The sequence below is a fragment of the Mytilus californianus genome, unplaced genomic scaffold (assembly GCF_021869535.1).
Source record: "Mytilus californianus isolate M0D057914Y unplaced genomic scaffold, xbMytCali1.0.p SCAF_3, whole genome shotgun sequence".
NCBI classification, from domain to species: Eukaryota; Metazoa; Mollusca; class Bivalvia; order Mytilida; family Mytilidae; genus Mytilus; species Mytilus californianus.
Window position 1 is genome coordinate 129,995,881 of NW_026262679.1, and position 18,840 is coordinate 130,014,720.

At 31.4% G+C, this 18,840-nt stretch overlaps 1 protein-coding gene and 1 long non-coding RNA gene across 4 annotated transcripts in view; both read right to left on the reverse strand.

Moving 5' to 3' along the window:
• LOC127736219 (uncharacterized) overlaps nt 1-6,802 on the reverse strand; it is a 73,718-nt gene extending 66,916 nt beyond the window's left edge. For 2 of the 3 annotated variants that reach the window (XM_052246805.1, XM_052246803.1), the window contains exon 1: nt 6,672-6,801. In XM_052246805.1, coding sequence (XP_052102765.1) covers nt 6,672-6,786 — 115 coding nt within the window. In that variant the 5' untranslated portion in view covers nt 6,787-6,801. Of the gene's footprint in view, nt 1-6,671 lie in introns of all 3 variants that reach the window. The other variant, XM_052246806.1, reaches the window with a different exon arrangement.
• LOC127736221 (uncharacterized) lies at nt 5,459-6,665 on the reverse strand. The gene is made up of 3 exons (XR_007998865.1): nt 6,573-6,665; nt 6,014-6,166; nt 5,459-5,561 (listed from the first exon to the last, which is right to left on the reverse strand). It is a non-coding gene; the product is annotated as an uncharacterized LOC127736221 (long non-coding RNA).
• Nucleotides 6,803-18,840: the final 12,038 nt, after the last annotated feature.

Sequence of the window (18,840 nt, forward strand, 5' to 3'; positions counted from 1 at the left end):
TACAGAAGCAACGCCTAGTAGGCTGATGATACCAAGTTGAGACTAACAATCTACCAGCAGTGGTATCGATCTAGTGCTAGAAAAATGAAAATAACGCTTCATAAGTTTGTTGCATCTAACGCGCTTTCCTGTATAAGAAAGGCGAAAGATACCAAAGAAAAGTTTAAGTCGAAAATGAACTGACAACGCCAAGGCTAAAAAAGAGAAACACTAACATACAAATAACAGAACACAAAACACAACACAGAGAACGAAAGGCTGAGCAACACGAACCCCAACAAAAACTGTGGGTGATACCAGGTGCTCCAAAAGAATATTATATCCTGCTTCCCATGTGTCATCGGTTGTGTTGCTCATGTTAGTACAGCCTGGTTATAAGTCTAATTTGGTAGGTAAAATTCGGGGAAAAGGGGACGGGTTGTAGTTACGACATATGGAACATATCCGTTGTTATCTGTGAAACAGATACTTTATAACGGTCAACCAACTAATGATGGCGTCCGTTAAATTCACAAAGGGATGATTTCAATATTCATTCATTAGGAACACTTTAATTTGCAATAGAAATAAAAAATCATGGGATTTGCTGGGATCTAAAGGTCTGAAAAATGAATGGAATAGTAGACATCTGACAGGAGGCTTGATTGGCGGACATCTGAGGGGGGACTAAATGGCAGAGGCAGAAGTAAAAGAGAGGCTAAGGATACCAAAAGGATATTCAAAGTCCTAAGTCGAACATAAACTGACAACGGCATGGCTACAAAAAGAAAAAGACAAACAGACAAACAACACTACACAAAACAACATAGAAAACCAAAGACTGAGCAACACGAACCCCACCAAACAGTGGAGGTGATCTCGGTGGTTCTGAATGATAAGCAGATCCTGCTCCTTATGTGGCATCCGTCGTGTTGCCCATATAAGCGGGAGGTTTAGCTAGCCATAAAACCAGGTTCAAACCACCATTTTTTCTTAAAATGTCTGTATGTTGGCGTTTATGTTTGTTGCTGTTCAGTGTTTATGTTGTTCCGTTATTTTCCTCTTATAGTTGATGTGATTCCCTAATCGATTTATGACTTTTGAACAGCGGTATACTACTGTTGCCTTTATTCATGTAAGTACAAAGCTGGTGATATGTCTAATTCGGTAGGTCACATTTGGGGAATTGGGACGAGATTGTAATTACGACAATTGGAACATAATCCGTCGTCATCTGTGAAACAGATAAAGTGAGATCTGATGAAAATATATTACTAAAACTCATTCAAACTAACACTTTATCTACCATTTTTTAAATGATGTATGTATATCAACAAAAGATAAACTGTACGTCGTATTTGTATTACGAAAAAGTGTAGATATAGGAAAGGGGAAATTAATTGATTCATATGGTCATGAGATTAAAATATGTCAATTGTTTATATTTAACGTGCGTTTTTAAAGCATCAAAATATTGTATCGTCTTAAAAGAAGGCATAAACGTTAATGACGTCTTTACACTAGATCCATTGGATGTTGGATGTGTACTGATTGATTTTAGTCTTAGCTTCAATTTTTTTTATTATTTGTTATTGGCTTTGAACTATCTGTCAGTAACTGTGAGTACTCTCAGATCTGTACTTAGTGTCCTTTTTCTTGTTAGGGATGAGGGATGAATATATACCCTGTCACGTCCAGTGTGTGTTTATGTTTGATGTTTTTTCTGTTCTGTATCGATCTGATGAGTTGAGCCTTTTCAACTGATTGTGATCTATTAAACGATGAGGGAAAACTAATGACTTTTCAACAATTCAAAAAACATTTAAATCAAACTTTCTTACTTATAATGGGGTAATTTTATCAATAAAATCATATAAAAAAGCTCTCAAGAAAGATATACCCATAAACAATCCTAATAAAACACAAGGACCAATTATTCCAAATAATATAATATTATGTTTTTTATAATAAAAAAAAAGGCTCGAAAGATATGTATAATGTTCTATTAGAAAAAAACAGTACTAAACTTACCTGTGAAGACAAATGGTCCTTAACACTGAACACCAATTTTGAAATATCATAGTATGTCTTTTTACGCCACAAAAGGCTCAAAACTTCAATGGTTCCAGTATAGAATAATACACAGAATCTTGGATAGAAATACATTTTTATTTAAAACAAAAATAAAACAAAGCGATAACTGTACTTTCTGCAATGAAGTTACCGAAGATATTGAACACATATTTTGGACATGCCATGAAATAGCAGATCTGTAGATAAGACTCAGTGACTGGATTTATAACCAAACACACATAATTATTCCGTTTAACATGGATATAATTTTATTCAGAAATTTAGGAAAAACAGAAAATGATAAAATAAAAAAATTAATAATACTATTATCAAAATTCTTTATTTATAGAACAAAACTGTGTGAAAATCAAGTCAGTTTGCAGGGCTGAAAAATTATCAAAAAGAAAATCTAATACTAGAAAAGAATATATATTTTAAAACAAAGCCTCTTCACATTGTCAACCTCTACTGGGACCCCTGGCTTCCATTACTAGAATAATTTACACTTAACAAATTAGCATTACCCTATGTTATTTTACTGTGTATATTGTTTTAGCCTTCTCCACACCACAATATCTGTTTTATATAATATATTGTTATATGTTTGTTTATTGTTTTTTGTTCTTGTTTTGTGCCTAAAACCACATGTACGTTTTTCAATATCTATTTTGTGTTTGTATGAATATTTTTACAATGGAGAACCAACTTTGCCAAATTTATTTAATATTATATCTTATTATATACCTATATGGAGTTATTTTCATTCAGAACGATAGGTTATTCTTTCGAAGAATCAATCCGGACGATACCATGTTTCAATGAAATATGCTTCAAGGCATAAAATAATGACCTGTGTACTTACAAAGTGACTTATATTTTTCATATACCGTTATCGGGTGGTAACAATTCATTCGTGTCTTACTTCGTGCAGTTACAGTAATATTGTTATTGTGCCTGAATAATGATTTCTGAGGTTTATATCTAGATGAATTAAGTGAGTTTTATTTTATATTCTAAATTAGCCGTAGGGCATATTAAAACCTGAATGCATTAGAAAGGAATATCCCATTTTAGTGTGATCGGTAAAATAGGATGCTAATTCTGCAAATCTTTGTAGAAAATAATATATTTTTGACAGTATATAAGTCAGATAATGCATATTTTAAGGGATTTCTTGTAGAACACACCTCGGGGTGTCAGGATTGCCCAAAGAAATATCAATCCTGACACCCCTCGGTGTTCTACGACAAGAAAAACCTTAAAATATGCATTATCTATAACAGACACACGCTAGTTTTGACCAAAATACTGCTGCCAAATATCCAAATTTCAGTGATTTTTTTTTCTAGTTTTATCGTTTTTGTTTTTTATGTTTTATTTTGTTTTTGTTTTTATTTATTTAGTATTTTCTCTTCTGTCTTTTCTTTCTTTATGAAATAAAATTCTCTCCTTATTGAACAATATGGAAATAAAGGATACATAATAATATAGTGTATATTTTTTATAATTTAGAATACTAACAATGTTTAACGAGGCCGGAATAAGGTACCGGTACTTTCTGTATCCAACTAACAAATGTGAAAGTTTTCAATAATATTTTAATCTCATGACCATATAAATCAATTAATTTCCCCTGTCCTATATCTACACTTTTTCGTAACACAGTTTATCTTTTGTTGGTATACATACATCATTTAAAAAATGGTAGAAAAAGTGGTAATTTAAATGAGTTTTAATAATATATTTTTATCAGATCTCATTTTATCTGTTTCACAGATAACGATGGATATGTTTTAATAGTCGTAATTACAATCCCTGAATGTGACCTAACTAACCTACCAAATTAGTCATATCACGGTGTTTGTACTTACATGAATAAAGGCAACAGTAGTATACCGCTGTTCAAAAGTCATCAATCGATTAAGAGAAAACAAATCCGGGTTACAAACTAAAACCGAGGGAAACACATCAACTATAAGAGGAAAACAACGGAAGAACAGAAACACTGAACTGCAACAAAAATAAACGCCAACATACAGACGTTTTTAGAAACCTGGTTTTATGGCTAGCCTAACCTCTCGCTTATATGGGCAATACGACGGGTGCCACAAATGGAGCAGGATCTGCTTATCATTCCGAAGCACCCGAGATCACCCCCACTTTTTGGTGGGGTTCGTGTTGTTCAGTGTTTGGTTTTCTATGTTGTTTTGTGTAGTGTTGTTTGTCTGTTTTCTTTTTCTTTTTCTTTTTTTAGCCATGACGTTGTCAGTTTATGTTCTTGGTATCCTTAGCCTCTCTTTTACTTCTGCCTCTGCCATTTAGTCCCCCTTTAGATGTCCGCCAATCCAACCTCCTGTCAGATGTCTACTATTTCCATTCATTATTCAGACCTTTAGATCCCAGCAAATCCCATGATTTTTTATTTCTATTGTAAATATCATAACTGCGAGCAGATGCTAAAGTGTTCCTAATGAATGAATATTGAAATCATCCCTTTGTGAATTTAACGGACGCCATCATTAGTTGATTGACCGTAATGAAGTATCTGTTTCACAGATGACAACGGATATGTTCCATATGTCGTTACTACAACCCGAACCCTTTTCCCCGAATTTGACGTACCAAATTAGACTTATAACCAGGCTGTACTAACATGAGCAACACAACCGGTGCCACATGGGAAGCAAGATTTAATATTCTTTTGGAGCACCTGGTATCACCCACAGTTTTTGGTGGGGTTCGTGTTGCTCAGCCTTTAGTTCTCTATGTTGTGTTTTGTGTTCTGTTTTTTGCCTTTTAGTGTTTTTCTTTTTTAGCTCGGGCGTTGTCAGTTCATTTTCGACTTAAATTTCCCTTTGGTATCTTTCGCCTTTCTTATATAGGAAAGCTCGTTAGATGCAACAAACTTATAAAGCGTTATTTTCATTTTTCTAGAATTAGATCGATACCACTGCTGGTAGACTGTTAGTATCAACTTGGTATCATCAGCCTAGTAGTCGTTGCTTCGGTACATACATGATCAGTAACATATGTTTGCAATTAAATTAAGAAATTATTATAAACACGGAGGTGCCAACTTTCTCAGTTAAAGTTGATCTGGTTATAATATTAGGCCTTGTTTAATCATATAGCTTTTTGCGTGTTTATGGTGAGCTTAATCAATTAGTTAGACATCTTTGGCTCTCAGGTATTTTAGCTATGAGCGTTGATTTTGAAGGTAAATCGAGAAAAGCGCTTTTGACAAAACAATTTATGTTATAAATTAGTGTATTTGAATTTGTTTTAGACTGTTTTTGCGTGCCTTTTCTAGAAGAATATATATTTCCTTGATCAGCAATTTATTCAAATTTCTAGATATGTAGTGACAAATGCATTTGCAGTACTATAAAAAATAAAAAGATGCATATTAAGTTCACACATTTTATTTGAAAAAGTAAAAATCTACGGATGATCGATGTCATGTTAAGATGTTGTAATGTACTCCTTGTGTCCTCGTCTTTCTTAATATCCTGTAAAATAAAAGTACTACCAGTTAATTTGAAAGTATAATGAATCTATAAAATACACAAATATTATAAATTTAACCCCTGCTTCCATTCTATTTTTTTGGCATTTTCGTCATTCTTTCGGTATAAACTATTAAAAAAAAGTTAAAAAACTGGAATAAAAATTTTGTTTAAAGGATTAATATTGCTGAACATGAAAATAAACCCACTGTAATCTTTAATCAGATTGATATCGAAACCTACCTTTTCGATAGTAAATGGGATGTATATCTTTAAAAAGAAATAGTTCGAAAGCTCGAATGGTAAATTTCCAGTATTACACAGATATGATTAGAATTAGATCTCTTTCCTAAATTAAAGATTAAATGATTGGTTTTTGTATTTTCTCAATCATTAGATAAATTAACGATCAGAGATGCTGACAACATTTAATCTGATGCATAATCGAAACCTACCTAGCTGACTCCATCTTGAATTAGATCTCCATCCTAAATTAGATCTCCTTCCTGAATTTGTTCCCCATCTGTCCAACCGTCCTAATCCACTGTCAAAATGACTGCTTCTGTATGGATCATATGAGCCGTATCCAGTAGCTGCTCTTTTGTGTCCTACAGAATTTATTACAATTATTATATCTATTCTAGAATTATTCCTCGTCTTAGTTCAGAATGTCACGATAAATTGGTGATTTAAAAATATATGTTAAATATAAACCTATTGACGCACTTTCATCTTATTATAATATGTAAAATTTCTTTTATTGACTTTACATCTAAATCAGAGTATATTGGGAATACAGATACAACGATAGTATATAAAAGTGAACACTCATGTGAATGTAAACTAGATATACGAAAGGTGCTAGAATACTTTCGTTGGTAAAAATAAATCATTTGAAAAAGGGGACTTAAATTAAATTGTAAAGATCAAGCCAAAACAGTAGTAAATGAAGCAGTGATGATGAAGATTTGGAATCAGTATCGATAACAGGGTATGAAGGTTGTAAAATATTACTTCGATATCCGCCATTTAATCCCCCTGTCAGATGTCCGCCATTCCAACCACTATTCCATCCATTATCCAGATTTCTACTATTCCATCCATTATTCAGACCTCTAGATCCGAGCAAATCCCATGATCTTTGATTTCTATTATATGTATCATAACCGCGAGCAGAGGCTAGAGTAACCATCACAGCAAGCACGATAAGTATTGCTAATGTATTCATGCTTTCTGTAAAACAAAAATACATATACATTCTTAAACCAACTAATTAATGATAAAAACAATTCCTTAAGATGGTCAAGAATTCTGGCGAAGAAACATGATCAATACTAAATGTAAAAATAAAATTAAAATGGCTGCATTGGAAACAATAGTATGCAAAAACTGTTGTCAAATTTTATTTTTTTTTAAAAACTATGCAAAATCTTTCATACTTGGCATATTTATCTTCTACTTTATCATGACAAAACTAATCTGAGAAAACGCGTTAAAAAGTTGTAGTTGTTAGAGTAGATTTATAAAATAGATAAAATTAAAATATATTGATAGCAAAGTCGACGATTTAGTTTTATAATATTGACAATCAAATAATTTTTACGGTAAAACACTCATACAATTGAAATAAAGCAGATAGTTTTCTTTCGATCAAAAACAAATTCAAATTAGATTTAAAATCTTATTAGATAGAAGTTATAGTTAGATTTGAAAAAATAAATCTTATAAACAACTTACATTTGTTTTTGTTTTCTTGGATGTACTTGAATGGAAACTAAGACAAAAACAGATAGATAATACTAACATAGTATTTCTCTTTTATACTATTTTGATACAAGGAAATATAACTGGGGGAATAAAAGAATACTCAAATTAGACAAATAAACTACGTAGGTTTTTTTTTTAATCAATCAAAGGTTGTAAAGTTTACAACTATGACCAACATATCAATGTCACTCGCTCAAGTAATTTAATAGTTACATCTGTCATTTACTATGTACAGGTTATCATTATGCATTCAGGTTACTAATTATACATGATTATAAACAATTGACAGTAATAAAAATTTAAAGTTAGAAAGTTATACTAAACCTTCCAAGAATAATATGTAGAGTATGGCAATAATGTTGAATGAACAAATTATCTGTTCTTTTAATAATTTTGTATTTTGCTTAATTAAATATGGCGTATTTCTTGTCTAATTTGGCAACATTGTAAACGATTTGTTCTTTACAATATTTCATTTAAACAACTAGATATTCATTGATAGAAAATCAAAAGAATGCAATTTCTTTTAGATTTACAAAGTCAAAATCTAAAGAATGCGTTTATATCTATACTATTGGAATGTAATAAGTTATTTTTTACAGATTATTACTTTGAATGTATCTTACATAAACAGCCAGGTTATCTTTATTTATGTTTAACAATTAGTTGTAATATTTATTTTAAGTTAGGCCAGATGATGAATCGTCCAATTTGGGAAAAAACAAATTACATGTGGGAAAAATCATACTGTTACTCCGAGAATAAAATACAATCGATGTTGATCAATAGAGATGCATAAGAAGTCACACAAAAAAAAAACGAAGAATAAATAATACTTTGTAATTCTTATTAGAACGCATTATCACTTTCAATTCATACATATTTCGAAACGATCAATTAATCGGGACTAACGACCGCCATTTCGAATCAACAACTCTTTGAGCAGCTCTCTATTACTATCTTCAAATAAACTGGAATTACTTTTGTTTTACAGGATATTAAGAAAAGACAAAGATACAAGGAGTACATCACAACATCTGAACATGACATCACTCATCCGTAGATTTTTACTTTTTCAAATAAAACTGTAAAGATTATATGCATTTGCTCATTTTTTCGTAATACTGCAGATTCATATGTAACTAAATAACAAGAAGTATGAGTGAACTATTAAACAAGATTATATATACTTCTTGAAAAGGTTTGCGTAGACAGTTTTTCTAAAATGAAAAAAAAATCCACTTGTTTATGATTTAAATTGTTGCGTCAAAAGCGCTTTTCTTGATTTACCTTCAACAGAAACGCACATAACAAATCAAAATAATGAAAGCCTAGATTGTATTACTACCTTAAAACTTGGAGAGCTAAATGATCAAACAGGGTCTGAAATAATAATCATGTCAACTTTACCTGTGGGAATTTGGACCGCATAACCAAAAGCTCAAACACATCAAACAAATGGAAAAAAAATGTCATATTCCGAACTTGGTACAGGCATTTCCTTATACGCGCTCTTCATGATATTGTTTAATTAAGAATAGTATACCCAATTAACACAACTACATGTATCTTAAAACTAAAATAAAAAAAAAAAAAAAAAAAAAAACAAACAATAGTTTACATACAATACACTCGATAAAAACCTATGGTTGAGAAAGACGAACCCAAGCAAAACAATTCGTTAGCCTATTTGTTCTTCCATGTTGTGAATTTGGAATTAATCCTATAAACATTATTATAATTCGTTGAAAGTTTTAAGAAATCTGCAACATAGAAAAAATAAGAACTGGGCATTTCTATAGTTGTTTTAGACCAAAATGTATTTTTGGGTTTTCCTTGGGAAATAAATAACGTTGCCATTGCATTATCAAGGTTTACCAGTTTAGCATCTACAACTAATCATAAACCCCTTAATAGAATTAAGAAACTTATACCATTATAAAGATACAGATACTTTCTTAGTTCGATTATATTACATGTTTTGATAACCAAATGATAGTTTCGCGGCATTTCATTCCAAATGGTTAAACCATATCTTCAGAAAGGACTAAAAGTTTTTTTAAAAAATGAATGACATCTTAGATTTGATTGCCCAAGTAGGGAAACATATATTAAGCAATCTGTAAGAAGGATACATTTTCTTTGTTATCTTGGTTAGATATTATAGATAGTCAGATAAAAAGTTTGCCCTTCTCTTGGCTAATCCTGTGTACAGTTTCAATAATGATATCTTCATGTGCAATCACGGGTGCTTATGAAGTGATCCGATGACTTTCAAAGTTTTTTTTTATTTCCTTAATAACTTCTTTAAAATTAATACAACTCTTTCGATGTAAGAGATTAAATTTTCACCTAAACCCTCTTTCCGTCTGTGGTTGTCTTATCACACCCGTTCAGTTTATTTCTTAATCATTTTTAACAACTCATACCCTCAAAAAACTTTTTCTCTCTCAAATGTAAAATGCACAGTATTTTTGCGTTCGTAAGCTTTGTAAAAGTACATGGACCTATTTAAACTAAATGATATTTTTGAAATTTATTAACTGGCGATCAAAATATGCATTTTAGATATTTGAATGCAAATAACAAAAAAGAGAGGCGAATAGTATAAAAGGGACATTCAAATATATCAAACATAGATATGAAAATATCAACAATATAAAGGCATGCATTGCAATAGGAATAAAAAAAAGTACAATTACAAAAGTACCGAATTCCAAGGAAAATTCAAAACTCAAACACAGGCGTCCGTTAAAGGATGTTAAATTCGCAGCTGCGTTCATTAAGAATGAGAACGTTCAATACGATGCCTGAGAGAGAGTTCCACTGTACGTTACATGACAAACAACAATTCCTTGGGTGGTCCGTAGGCACTATGTTAGAAGACTAAAGTTCTGTCCCTATCCAATATAACCTTCTTTTTCCAGAGACATTCCAAATTTTCCGCCCTTCATTCCGGTCGACCCCTATTGGAGTGCCTACCTATTGTATTAATTGTGAATTTGTAAGCATCATGAACATGCATGGAATAGTTGTCACTGAAATTATTACAAACAACAACTTATCAATCAAACCAACCGAGATTACAGAATATTTTGTTATGTGTTCTGGTTTGTATTTGTATATTTCTTATCTTTTTACCACAGTATTTTCTTATGTCAGGAATCTTTTATTGACAACACGAGTTCCTTGATGTTAAATTAAGTTGTTCAAAGATGTTATAAGGTATTTTTTATCTGCCATGCTGAAAAAGTTTTTAAAAATGCCACGCTTTATCGTTGTTCGCAAGGCGCGTTTTTCGACTCGGTTGTTCATATGCAAATAAAGCAATCTATCTAAGTACAGGCATTTTCCTGAGAAAAATCATGGTTAACCTGGTTTTATAGCGCGCTAAAGCTTACAAATTTATGGTTTGATATATAAAACATTTACACTTTATGCATCCTGATTACACCTTCTACAGAACAACCAATTGGCGATTGATGATTTATAACGTAATATATGTATACCGGTTTTGAAAAGTAAAATAAAAACAAAACCGACCTCCAAGGAAAATTCAAAACTGGAAGTCCCTTGGTGGGTTGATGTTATTCAGCCTTTAGTTTTCTATGTTGTATTTTGTGTACTGTTGTTTGTCTTTTCGTTTATAAGGTCTTTGCACTTTTCTGTGGAAAGACCTATAGTATTTGTTCTGATTATTAGGTCTTTCCACTTTTCTGTAGAAAGACCTATTGGTTTTGTTCTGATTATTATTATTATTTTTTTCTTCTTCCGCCACTTTTTTCTGACGGTGCTTTTTTGTTTCGCAAGATGTTGCTTAGATTTTTTGCATATGATATCAAACAGTTATTACGATTTTGAAACTGACCCTGTTAAGCCGAACACTTTTTATTGTAAGAGTTATCTCCCCAAACACTGTTTTTCTTGTGTACAAATCTCCTTCGCAACCGTTAAAGATTACGACAAAATTATTTCACCAATTTGCTCGTTACATCCTCAGGATCTTGAAAATAATTTTGACCGAAGCGGTCCGGAAACTCCATATGAGAGTTATTCCCCCTTCTGTATTTGGAATAAGTAAAATGTAATTGTAATTGGTAAACCGTAAGTGATAGAGACCTAGAGTCTTTTGATTTGAGGTCCTTGGTCCAAAAAAAGAAAATAGGATCAAGGTCAAAGGTCAAGGTCATTTCTAAATTTGGATTTTGGCTTATTTTCACCACTTTTCAAACACGATATAAGATATCGACAACATATTTTTACTTAATTGCAAGTTGCGACATGTCGTAGCACATACATATTGGTTAAAAGGGTGCGCTTACATCAAATTAGAGTTTTCTCCCCTCTTTATTCAAAAATATGCATATGGTGATATAACTCATGAACCAAATATAATTAAGATCTAGGGTCTTTTGATTTGAGGTCCTTGGTTGATGACCTTGAAATTAAGCCCAAGGTCATAGATAAAATTGACGTTCTAGATTTTGACCTTTGCTTTTACCTCATTTGTATACATGATAAAGCCATGGGACTTTTTGCATTTAGTTGCAAGCCATATGACCTTGAAAAAGGAACCGGAAGTGACCCTGTGTAAACCGGAAGTAGCTATTTTTTGTACTTTTTGAATGTAAAAGTATATACAACCATATATTTTTGGAATCAGTGTCAATTAAACAGTTAATTAATACCGTAAGTAACCTTTTTCAAACCGGAAGTAATAAATTATTTCCCTTATTTAAAAAATATTGTATAGAAACCATATATTTTTGGAATCAGCGTACTATAAGCTATCATTTGACGCTGTTTATGACATTTTAAACCGAATTTTTACTATTTTCATATCAAAATACTTGTTTTTTTGTGGAAAGACCTTCAATTGTTCTCTGAACAATTGGTTTATAATTATTATTATTTTTTTCTTCTCCCGCCACTTTTTTCTGATGATACTTTTTTGTTTCGCAAGATGTCGCTTAGATTTTTTGCATATGATATCGAACAGTTATTACGATTTTGAAACTGACCCTGTTAAGCCGAACACTTTTTATTGTAAGAGTTATCTCCCCAAACACTGTTTTTCTTGTGTACAAATCTCCTTCGCAACCGTTAAAGATTACGACAAAATTATTTCACCAATTTGCTCGTTATATCCTCAGGATCTTGAAAATAATTTTGACCGAAGCGGTCCGGAAACTCCATATGAGAGTTATTCCCCCTTCTGTATTTGGAATAAGTAAAATGTAATTGTAATTGGTAAACCGTAAGTGATAGAGACCTAGAGTCTTTTGATTTGAGGTCCTTGGTCCAAAAAGAAAATAGGATCAAGGTCAAAGGTCAAGGTCATTTCTAAATTTGGATTTTGGCTTATTTTCATCTCTTTTCAAACACAATATTAGATATCGACAACATATTTTTACTTCATTGTTAGTTGCGACATGTCGTAACACATACATTTTGGTTTAAAGTGTACGCTTACATCAAATTAGAGTTTTCTCCCCTCTTTCAGCCTTTAGTTTTCTATGTTGTATTTTGTGTACTGTTGTTTGTCTTTTCGTTTATTAGGTCTTTCCACTTTTCTGTGGAAAGACCTATTGTATTTGTTCTGATTATAATTATTATTTTTTTCTTCTTCCGCCACTTTTTTCTGACGGTACTTTTTTGTTTCGCAAGATGTCGCTTAGATTTTTTGCATATGATATCAAACAGTTATTACGATTTTGAAACTGACCCTGTTAAGCCGAATACTTTTTATTGTAAGAGTTGTCTCCCCAAACACTGTTTTTCTTGTGTACAAATCTCCTTCGCAACCGTTAAAGATTACGACAAAATTATTTCACCAATTTGCTCGTTATATCCTCAGGATCTTGAAAATAATTTTGACCAAAGCGGTCCGGAAACTCCATATGAGAGTTATTCCCCCTTCTGTATTTAGAATAAGTAAAATGTAATTGTGATTGGTAGAGTCTTTTGATTTGAGGTCCTTGGTCCAAAAAAAAGAAAAAATGGTCAATGTCAAAGGTCAAGGTCATTTCTAAATTTGGATTTTGGCTTATTTTCATCTCTTTTCAAACACAATATTAGATATCGACAACATATTTTTACTTCATTGTTAGTTGCGACATGTCGTAACACATACATTTTGGTTTAAAGTGTACGCTTACATCAAATTAGAGTTTTCTCCCCTCTTTTATTTAAAATATGCATATGGTGATATAACTCATGAACCAAATATAATTAAGACCTAGGGTCTTTTGATTTGAGGTCCTTGGTTGATGACCTTGAAATTGAGCTCAAGCTCATAGGTTAAATTGACGTTCTAGATTTTGACCTTTGCTTTTACCTCATATGTATACATGATAAATCCATGGGACTTTATGCATTAGGTTTCAAGCCATTTAACCTTAGAAAAGCCAACCAGAAGTGACCTTGTGTAAACCGGAAGTAGCTTTTTTTTGTACTTGATTAATATAAAAGTTTAAAGAATCAGAAATTTTTGGTATCAGTGTCAGTTATTCGTTTGAATAATGCCGGAAGTAACATTTTCAAACCGGAAGTAACAAATTATCTTCCTTATTTAAAAAATATTGTATAGAAACCATATATTTTTGGAATCAGCGTACAATTAGCTATCATTTGACGCTGGAAATGACATTTTAAACCGAATTTTACTATTTTCATAATAAAATTCATGTTTTTTTTTTGTGGAAAGACCTTCAATTGTTCTTTGAACAATTGGTTTTTAATTTTTCATTGTTTTTTTTGTTTTTTTTTTTATGCTTGCTGTAGCATTGTCAGTGTTTCTCGACATATGAGTTTGAATCTCAATTTGGTATATTTTGCATCTCTTTTATATACAGAAGTATTACATAAACCTGACGTCCAATATTGATTAGAAAACGGAATTAACGTTTCCTTTTGAAATTAATTTTTTATATTCCTATTCAAATTCAATTCATATCAGATTGAAAAAAATAATGAAATTTCGTTCGAGCACCACCGAAAGAAACAGTTAATCTAGAAATGCACAGCTGGTAAAGTAACATTTGTACCGTTTATGTCATTTTGTTAAGTTGTGTCCTGAAATTTAATCTTTTTTCTGCATGTATTTCAATCAATCTCTACCTCTCGCTCTGTCACTTTACTTTATAAAACTAGTAGAAACAAACTTCGAAATGCCACTTACGGAGGAAGTCAAAAAGAGACGTACAACAACTCCCATAAACAAATAAAAAATACCCCAGAACATTATACACAGATGAATAGGAGAACTACTAAATAACGAGCTGATTTTCTGAAATTTCTTCAGAAAATCAATCAATATAATTGTATTAAAACTTGATTGTTAACTTATTTACTATGGATTATCTTACAACTTACAGTTGGCTTTCCCATGGGAATCAACTGTGCTCCTCTTCTTGCCAACTTGCTTTTTTTTATATGGTTGGGTTCGTGTTGCTCAGTCTTTACTTTTCCTTTGTTGTCTTTTGTGCATTTTTTTCTTAAAATGTCCTGTACCAAGTCAGGAAAATGGCCATTGTTATATTATAGTTCGTTTCTGTGTGTGTTACATTTTAATGTTGTGTTTTTGTTGTGTCGTTCTCCTCTTATATTTGATGCGTTTCCCTTAGTTTTAGTTTGTAACCCGGATTTGTTTTTATCTCTATCGATTTATGAGTTTCGAACAGCGGTATACTACTGTTGCCTTTATTTATTTGTCCGTTGGTCTTTCCTTTTTTGCTTTTACATTTTCTGTTTACTCAGACTTATGAGTTTAGAATTCTTCCTTAATTTCTTTCCTTCTCTTTTTCATAAGTTATGCGCAAGACAAAAAATCGAACATTCCATTAATGTATCAAACATAAGAAGCTTTATAAATTTTGCTCATTGTTGAATGCCGTACGGCTACAGATAGTTTGCTAACTGCTGTTTCATTTAGTCTGTGGTTGAGAGTTGTCTCATTTGCAATCATACCACATCTTCTTATTCTTATACGAGTCATTTATTTGAAAAATGTACACCTATGAATTTACTAAAATGGGTATACACTGAGGTGAACGTAGACGAAAGGACGTTAGATCGTAACTTGTGACTTCAAAAAATTTGCACAACAAAGTAAAAGTCCTTCCTATCTGCACAAAGAATGGATATGATGTTATTTTCGGAAATTTATTGATAAAAAAAGTATAAAATCTAACAATGAATGATGACATGTACAAATGTTGAAGTGTGCTCCTTAGGTCCTTGTCTTTTTCTAGTAACCTGTAAAATAAAGAGAGTTTTAAATATCAGAAACGTATTATTATTATTATCATTATTATTATTATGATCTTCAACTGGTTTTTAGAAACAACCATGAACTAAATATACCACCTAAGCTGCTGTCGTTTCCTTGCAACATCTCGGTTTAAGAAAAAGTAGAGTTTAGAATATCTAAAGACAAAAATATAATAATCAAACATTACCATCTCTCTGACACTGCAAGATGACTTTTTTTGCAACTTGTTAATCCAAAAAGCGTTTAACTTAAAATTCACTTGAAAATAAGACTGGGAGAAATGATGTTAAGAAAAATACATTATTGTTGCAATACATGCAATAGTCAATAATCGAATTAAATGACTACTGAACATAAAATCTAGCCATTATATTTACTACTTTATCCTACAGCTATAAAATCAGGTTGACTCCACCACTTTTTTTGCAGAAAAAGCCTATACCAAGTCAATAATCAGTTGGTTTTCATTATTTCCATTGGTGCATTTGATAGACCGTTTGATAATGTTTTTAGACTCTCCCCCTTTTCAATGTATCGTGGATATTGGTATTTGTGTTAAAACTATTTTCCCTAACAAAAGTTATTGACATGTTTTTTTTTTTAATTTTGAAGTGGTTTTAAGTATACGAACTTATTTCTATATTATCTGTCTGATAAAAGTACAAAACACTTTTATTTGTGATAAAACGTAATAATATTAACGACAAATATGTTTTGTAAGTACAAGCAAGTGAAATGAGAAACTACAAAGAAAGAAAAAAAAACACTTAATATCAATATACTAGTAGCCAAAGTAAGTTTTAGAGATGCATTTGTTTGTAATTTTAACAGATCTTAATTAACAGGTTGGTCATTGAATAGAACGATAGGAACATCGCTTAATCTCGATTTAACAACAGAACTAAATCACATTTATTCTAATTCAAACAACCTACCTATCGGACTCCATTTTGAATTAGATCTCAAACCGGAATGAGATCTCAAACCGGAATGAGATCTCAATCCGGAATTTGAGCTCTACCCTATGTTAGATCCCCATCTATCGAATCTTCCAAAATCGCTGTCAAATTGACAACGGCGATTGACTCTGTATGAACCATATGGCCCGTAACCAGTAGCTGCTCTTCTGTATCCTGTAGAATGATTATTACTATTAGTTTCATGTTGAAAATTTTCAAATATTTTGTGCTTGCCTTTGTAAAGACGCAAAAAGCACCTGAGATCACCCCCAGTTTAAGGTGGGATTCGTGTTGCTCAGTCTTTAGTTTTTTATGTTGTGTTTGGTGTACTGTTGTCTGTTTGTTTGTCTTTTTCTTTTTTAGCCATGGGGTTGTCTGTTTATTTTCGACTTATGAGTTTGAATGTCCCTTTGGTATCATTCGCCTCTCTTTTTATTAACTAGCTGATTGGCGATCACACTGCATGTCATTATTTGAAATATATTTGATGTGTTTTCATTGATGACAAAATATTTCAACCACTTTGCCTCTATTAATTAACAACAAAATATTTAATATCGTTTTGGGCAAATACATTTTACTATTTAGAAGTTATCACTTGTAATAGAATTTATCAAGTTAACAAGTATGTAATATATACACACTACAGAGTATGATGAAAAGGTTTTTTTGATATGATACTCTTTCATCTACTATTTTTGTTATTTACTAATATTGGGCGAAGGTAGCTAATCAGCTCGTTACTATACTCAGTACTAAATTACTAAACATGGTAATATTATGACAAAAATAATTACTTCGAAGTCTGCCGGTCAAATGACTGCCTCTCAATCTTCTTGTCAGATGTCCGCCACTCAAGCCTCTAGTCAGATGTCTACTATTTCATCCATTATGAAGAGGTCCAGAGCCGAGCAAATTCCATGATCTTCGATTGTAAGTATCATAACCGCGTGCAGTGGCTAAAGCTACCACCACAGCATTCCCAAATAGTACTACTAAGGTATTCGTGATTCTGTTTAAGAGAAATTATCAATAATATATTAATAATAATAATAATAATAATAATAATAATAATAATAATAATTAGGAGAATAATAATTATGATAAGAATGGTATAGTAGTACGACAGAAATCAAAAATTATATTAGTCAAATGCATTTATTCTAAAAGCTTCACAGAACATATTAATCTGATTTGTCTTCCAGCTCTCAGGCGAGGCCAAAATTGAAAACAAAACTATACTTAATAATGAAAAATGTTATTGTAATACATGCAAGTATTTAAAATAAAAGAGTGTATGTGTATATGAGTATTTTATGAATCATTCTTAAATGTCACACTGTATTAAGCTATCACAAATTAACAGTAGTTACCGATGTACAAAAAGTCGTGAATCAACACAGAAAAAATATATTCAAGCACGCAACTAAGCCAGTTAAAAATAATTTCAATTTGGATTCTTTATGGAATATTGGCGTATAACATAGATAGTCACCTTTACACATGTTACAGTAAAACCAGTAGAATATGAGTCGGGTTTTATTAAACAGACTTATATGATAATTATTATGAACATGATGAAGAAAGAGAAGACTGTGTGTCTTTTTTATCTATCATCTGTACCAAAATCTATTATTATTATCAAAATTATAAGCCTGGTACCTTTGAAAACTATTTTTAATGTTTTGTCAGAACGTGTGTGTTTGATTTAACTAATTCTGTTTGACTACAATTATTCGTAGTTTGCCGAAAGAAAACTTTCAAAGGACAGTTGATATAAAAATAATCCCTAACATTTCAAATATATGGTACCATAATATTGTTGAATACTTTAGATTAGAATAAAATAAAGCAAGCTATTGTCATTGACAATAATTTTTTTTTTTTGAAATTTAAATCATTTTCAACAAATCTGCAACATCTTGAACATATTCATGAAAAACACAAGGCACATTTTCTTTCAATAGAATAGAAATATATTGAACATAACGAACTCATCAGGGAAAAAAACCTAACCTGTCTCTTTGTTTCTTGAATCTACTGCAAATGGATAGTAAGAACGAATAAGGAACATTAAGAAAACACTTTTTTTTCATACTAATCAGATAAATGGAAATATTGTCAACTGGGAATTTTTTTTAAATCCCTCCTAACACGAATAGACTACATCAATTGGATTGTAACAAACATAGATTGTAAAAATAATTGCTATGACCTATATGTCAATCTCACTCGCTAAATGTCAAAATTTAATGGTGATATTTGTTATTGTCTAATTTTTTTA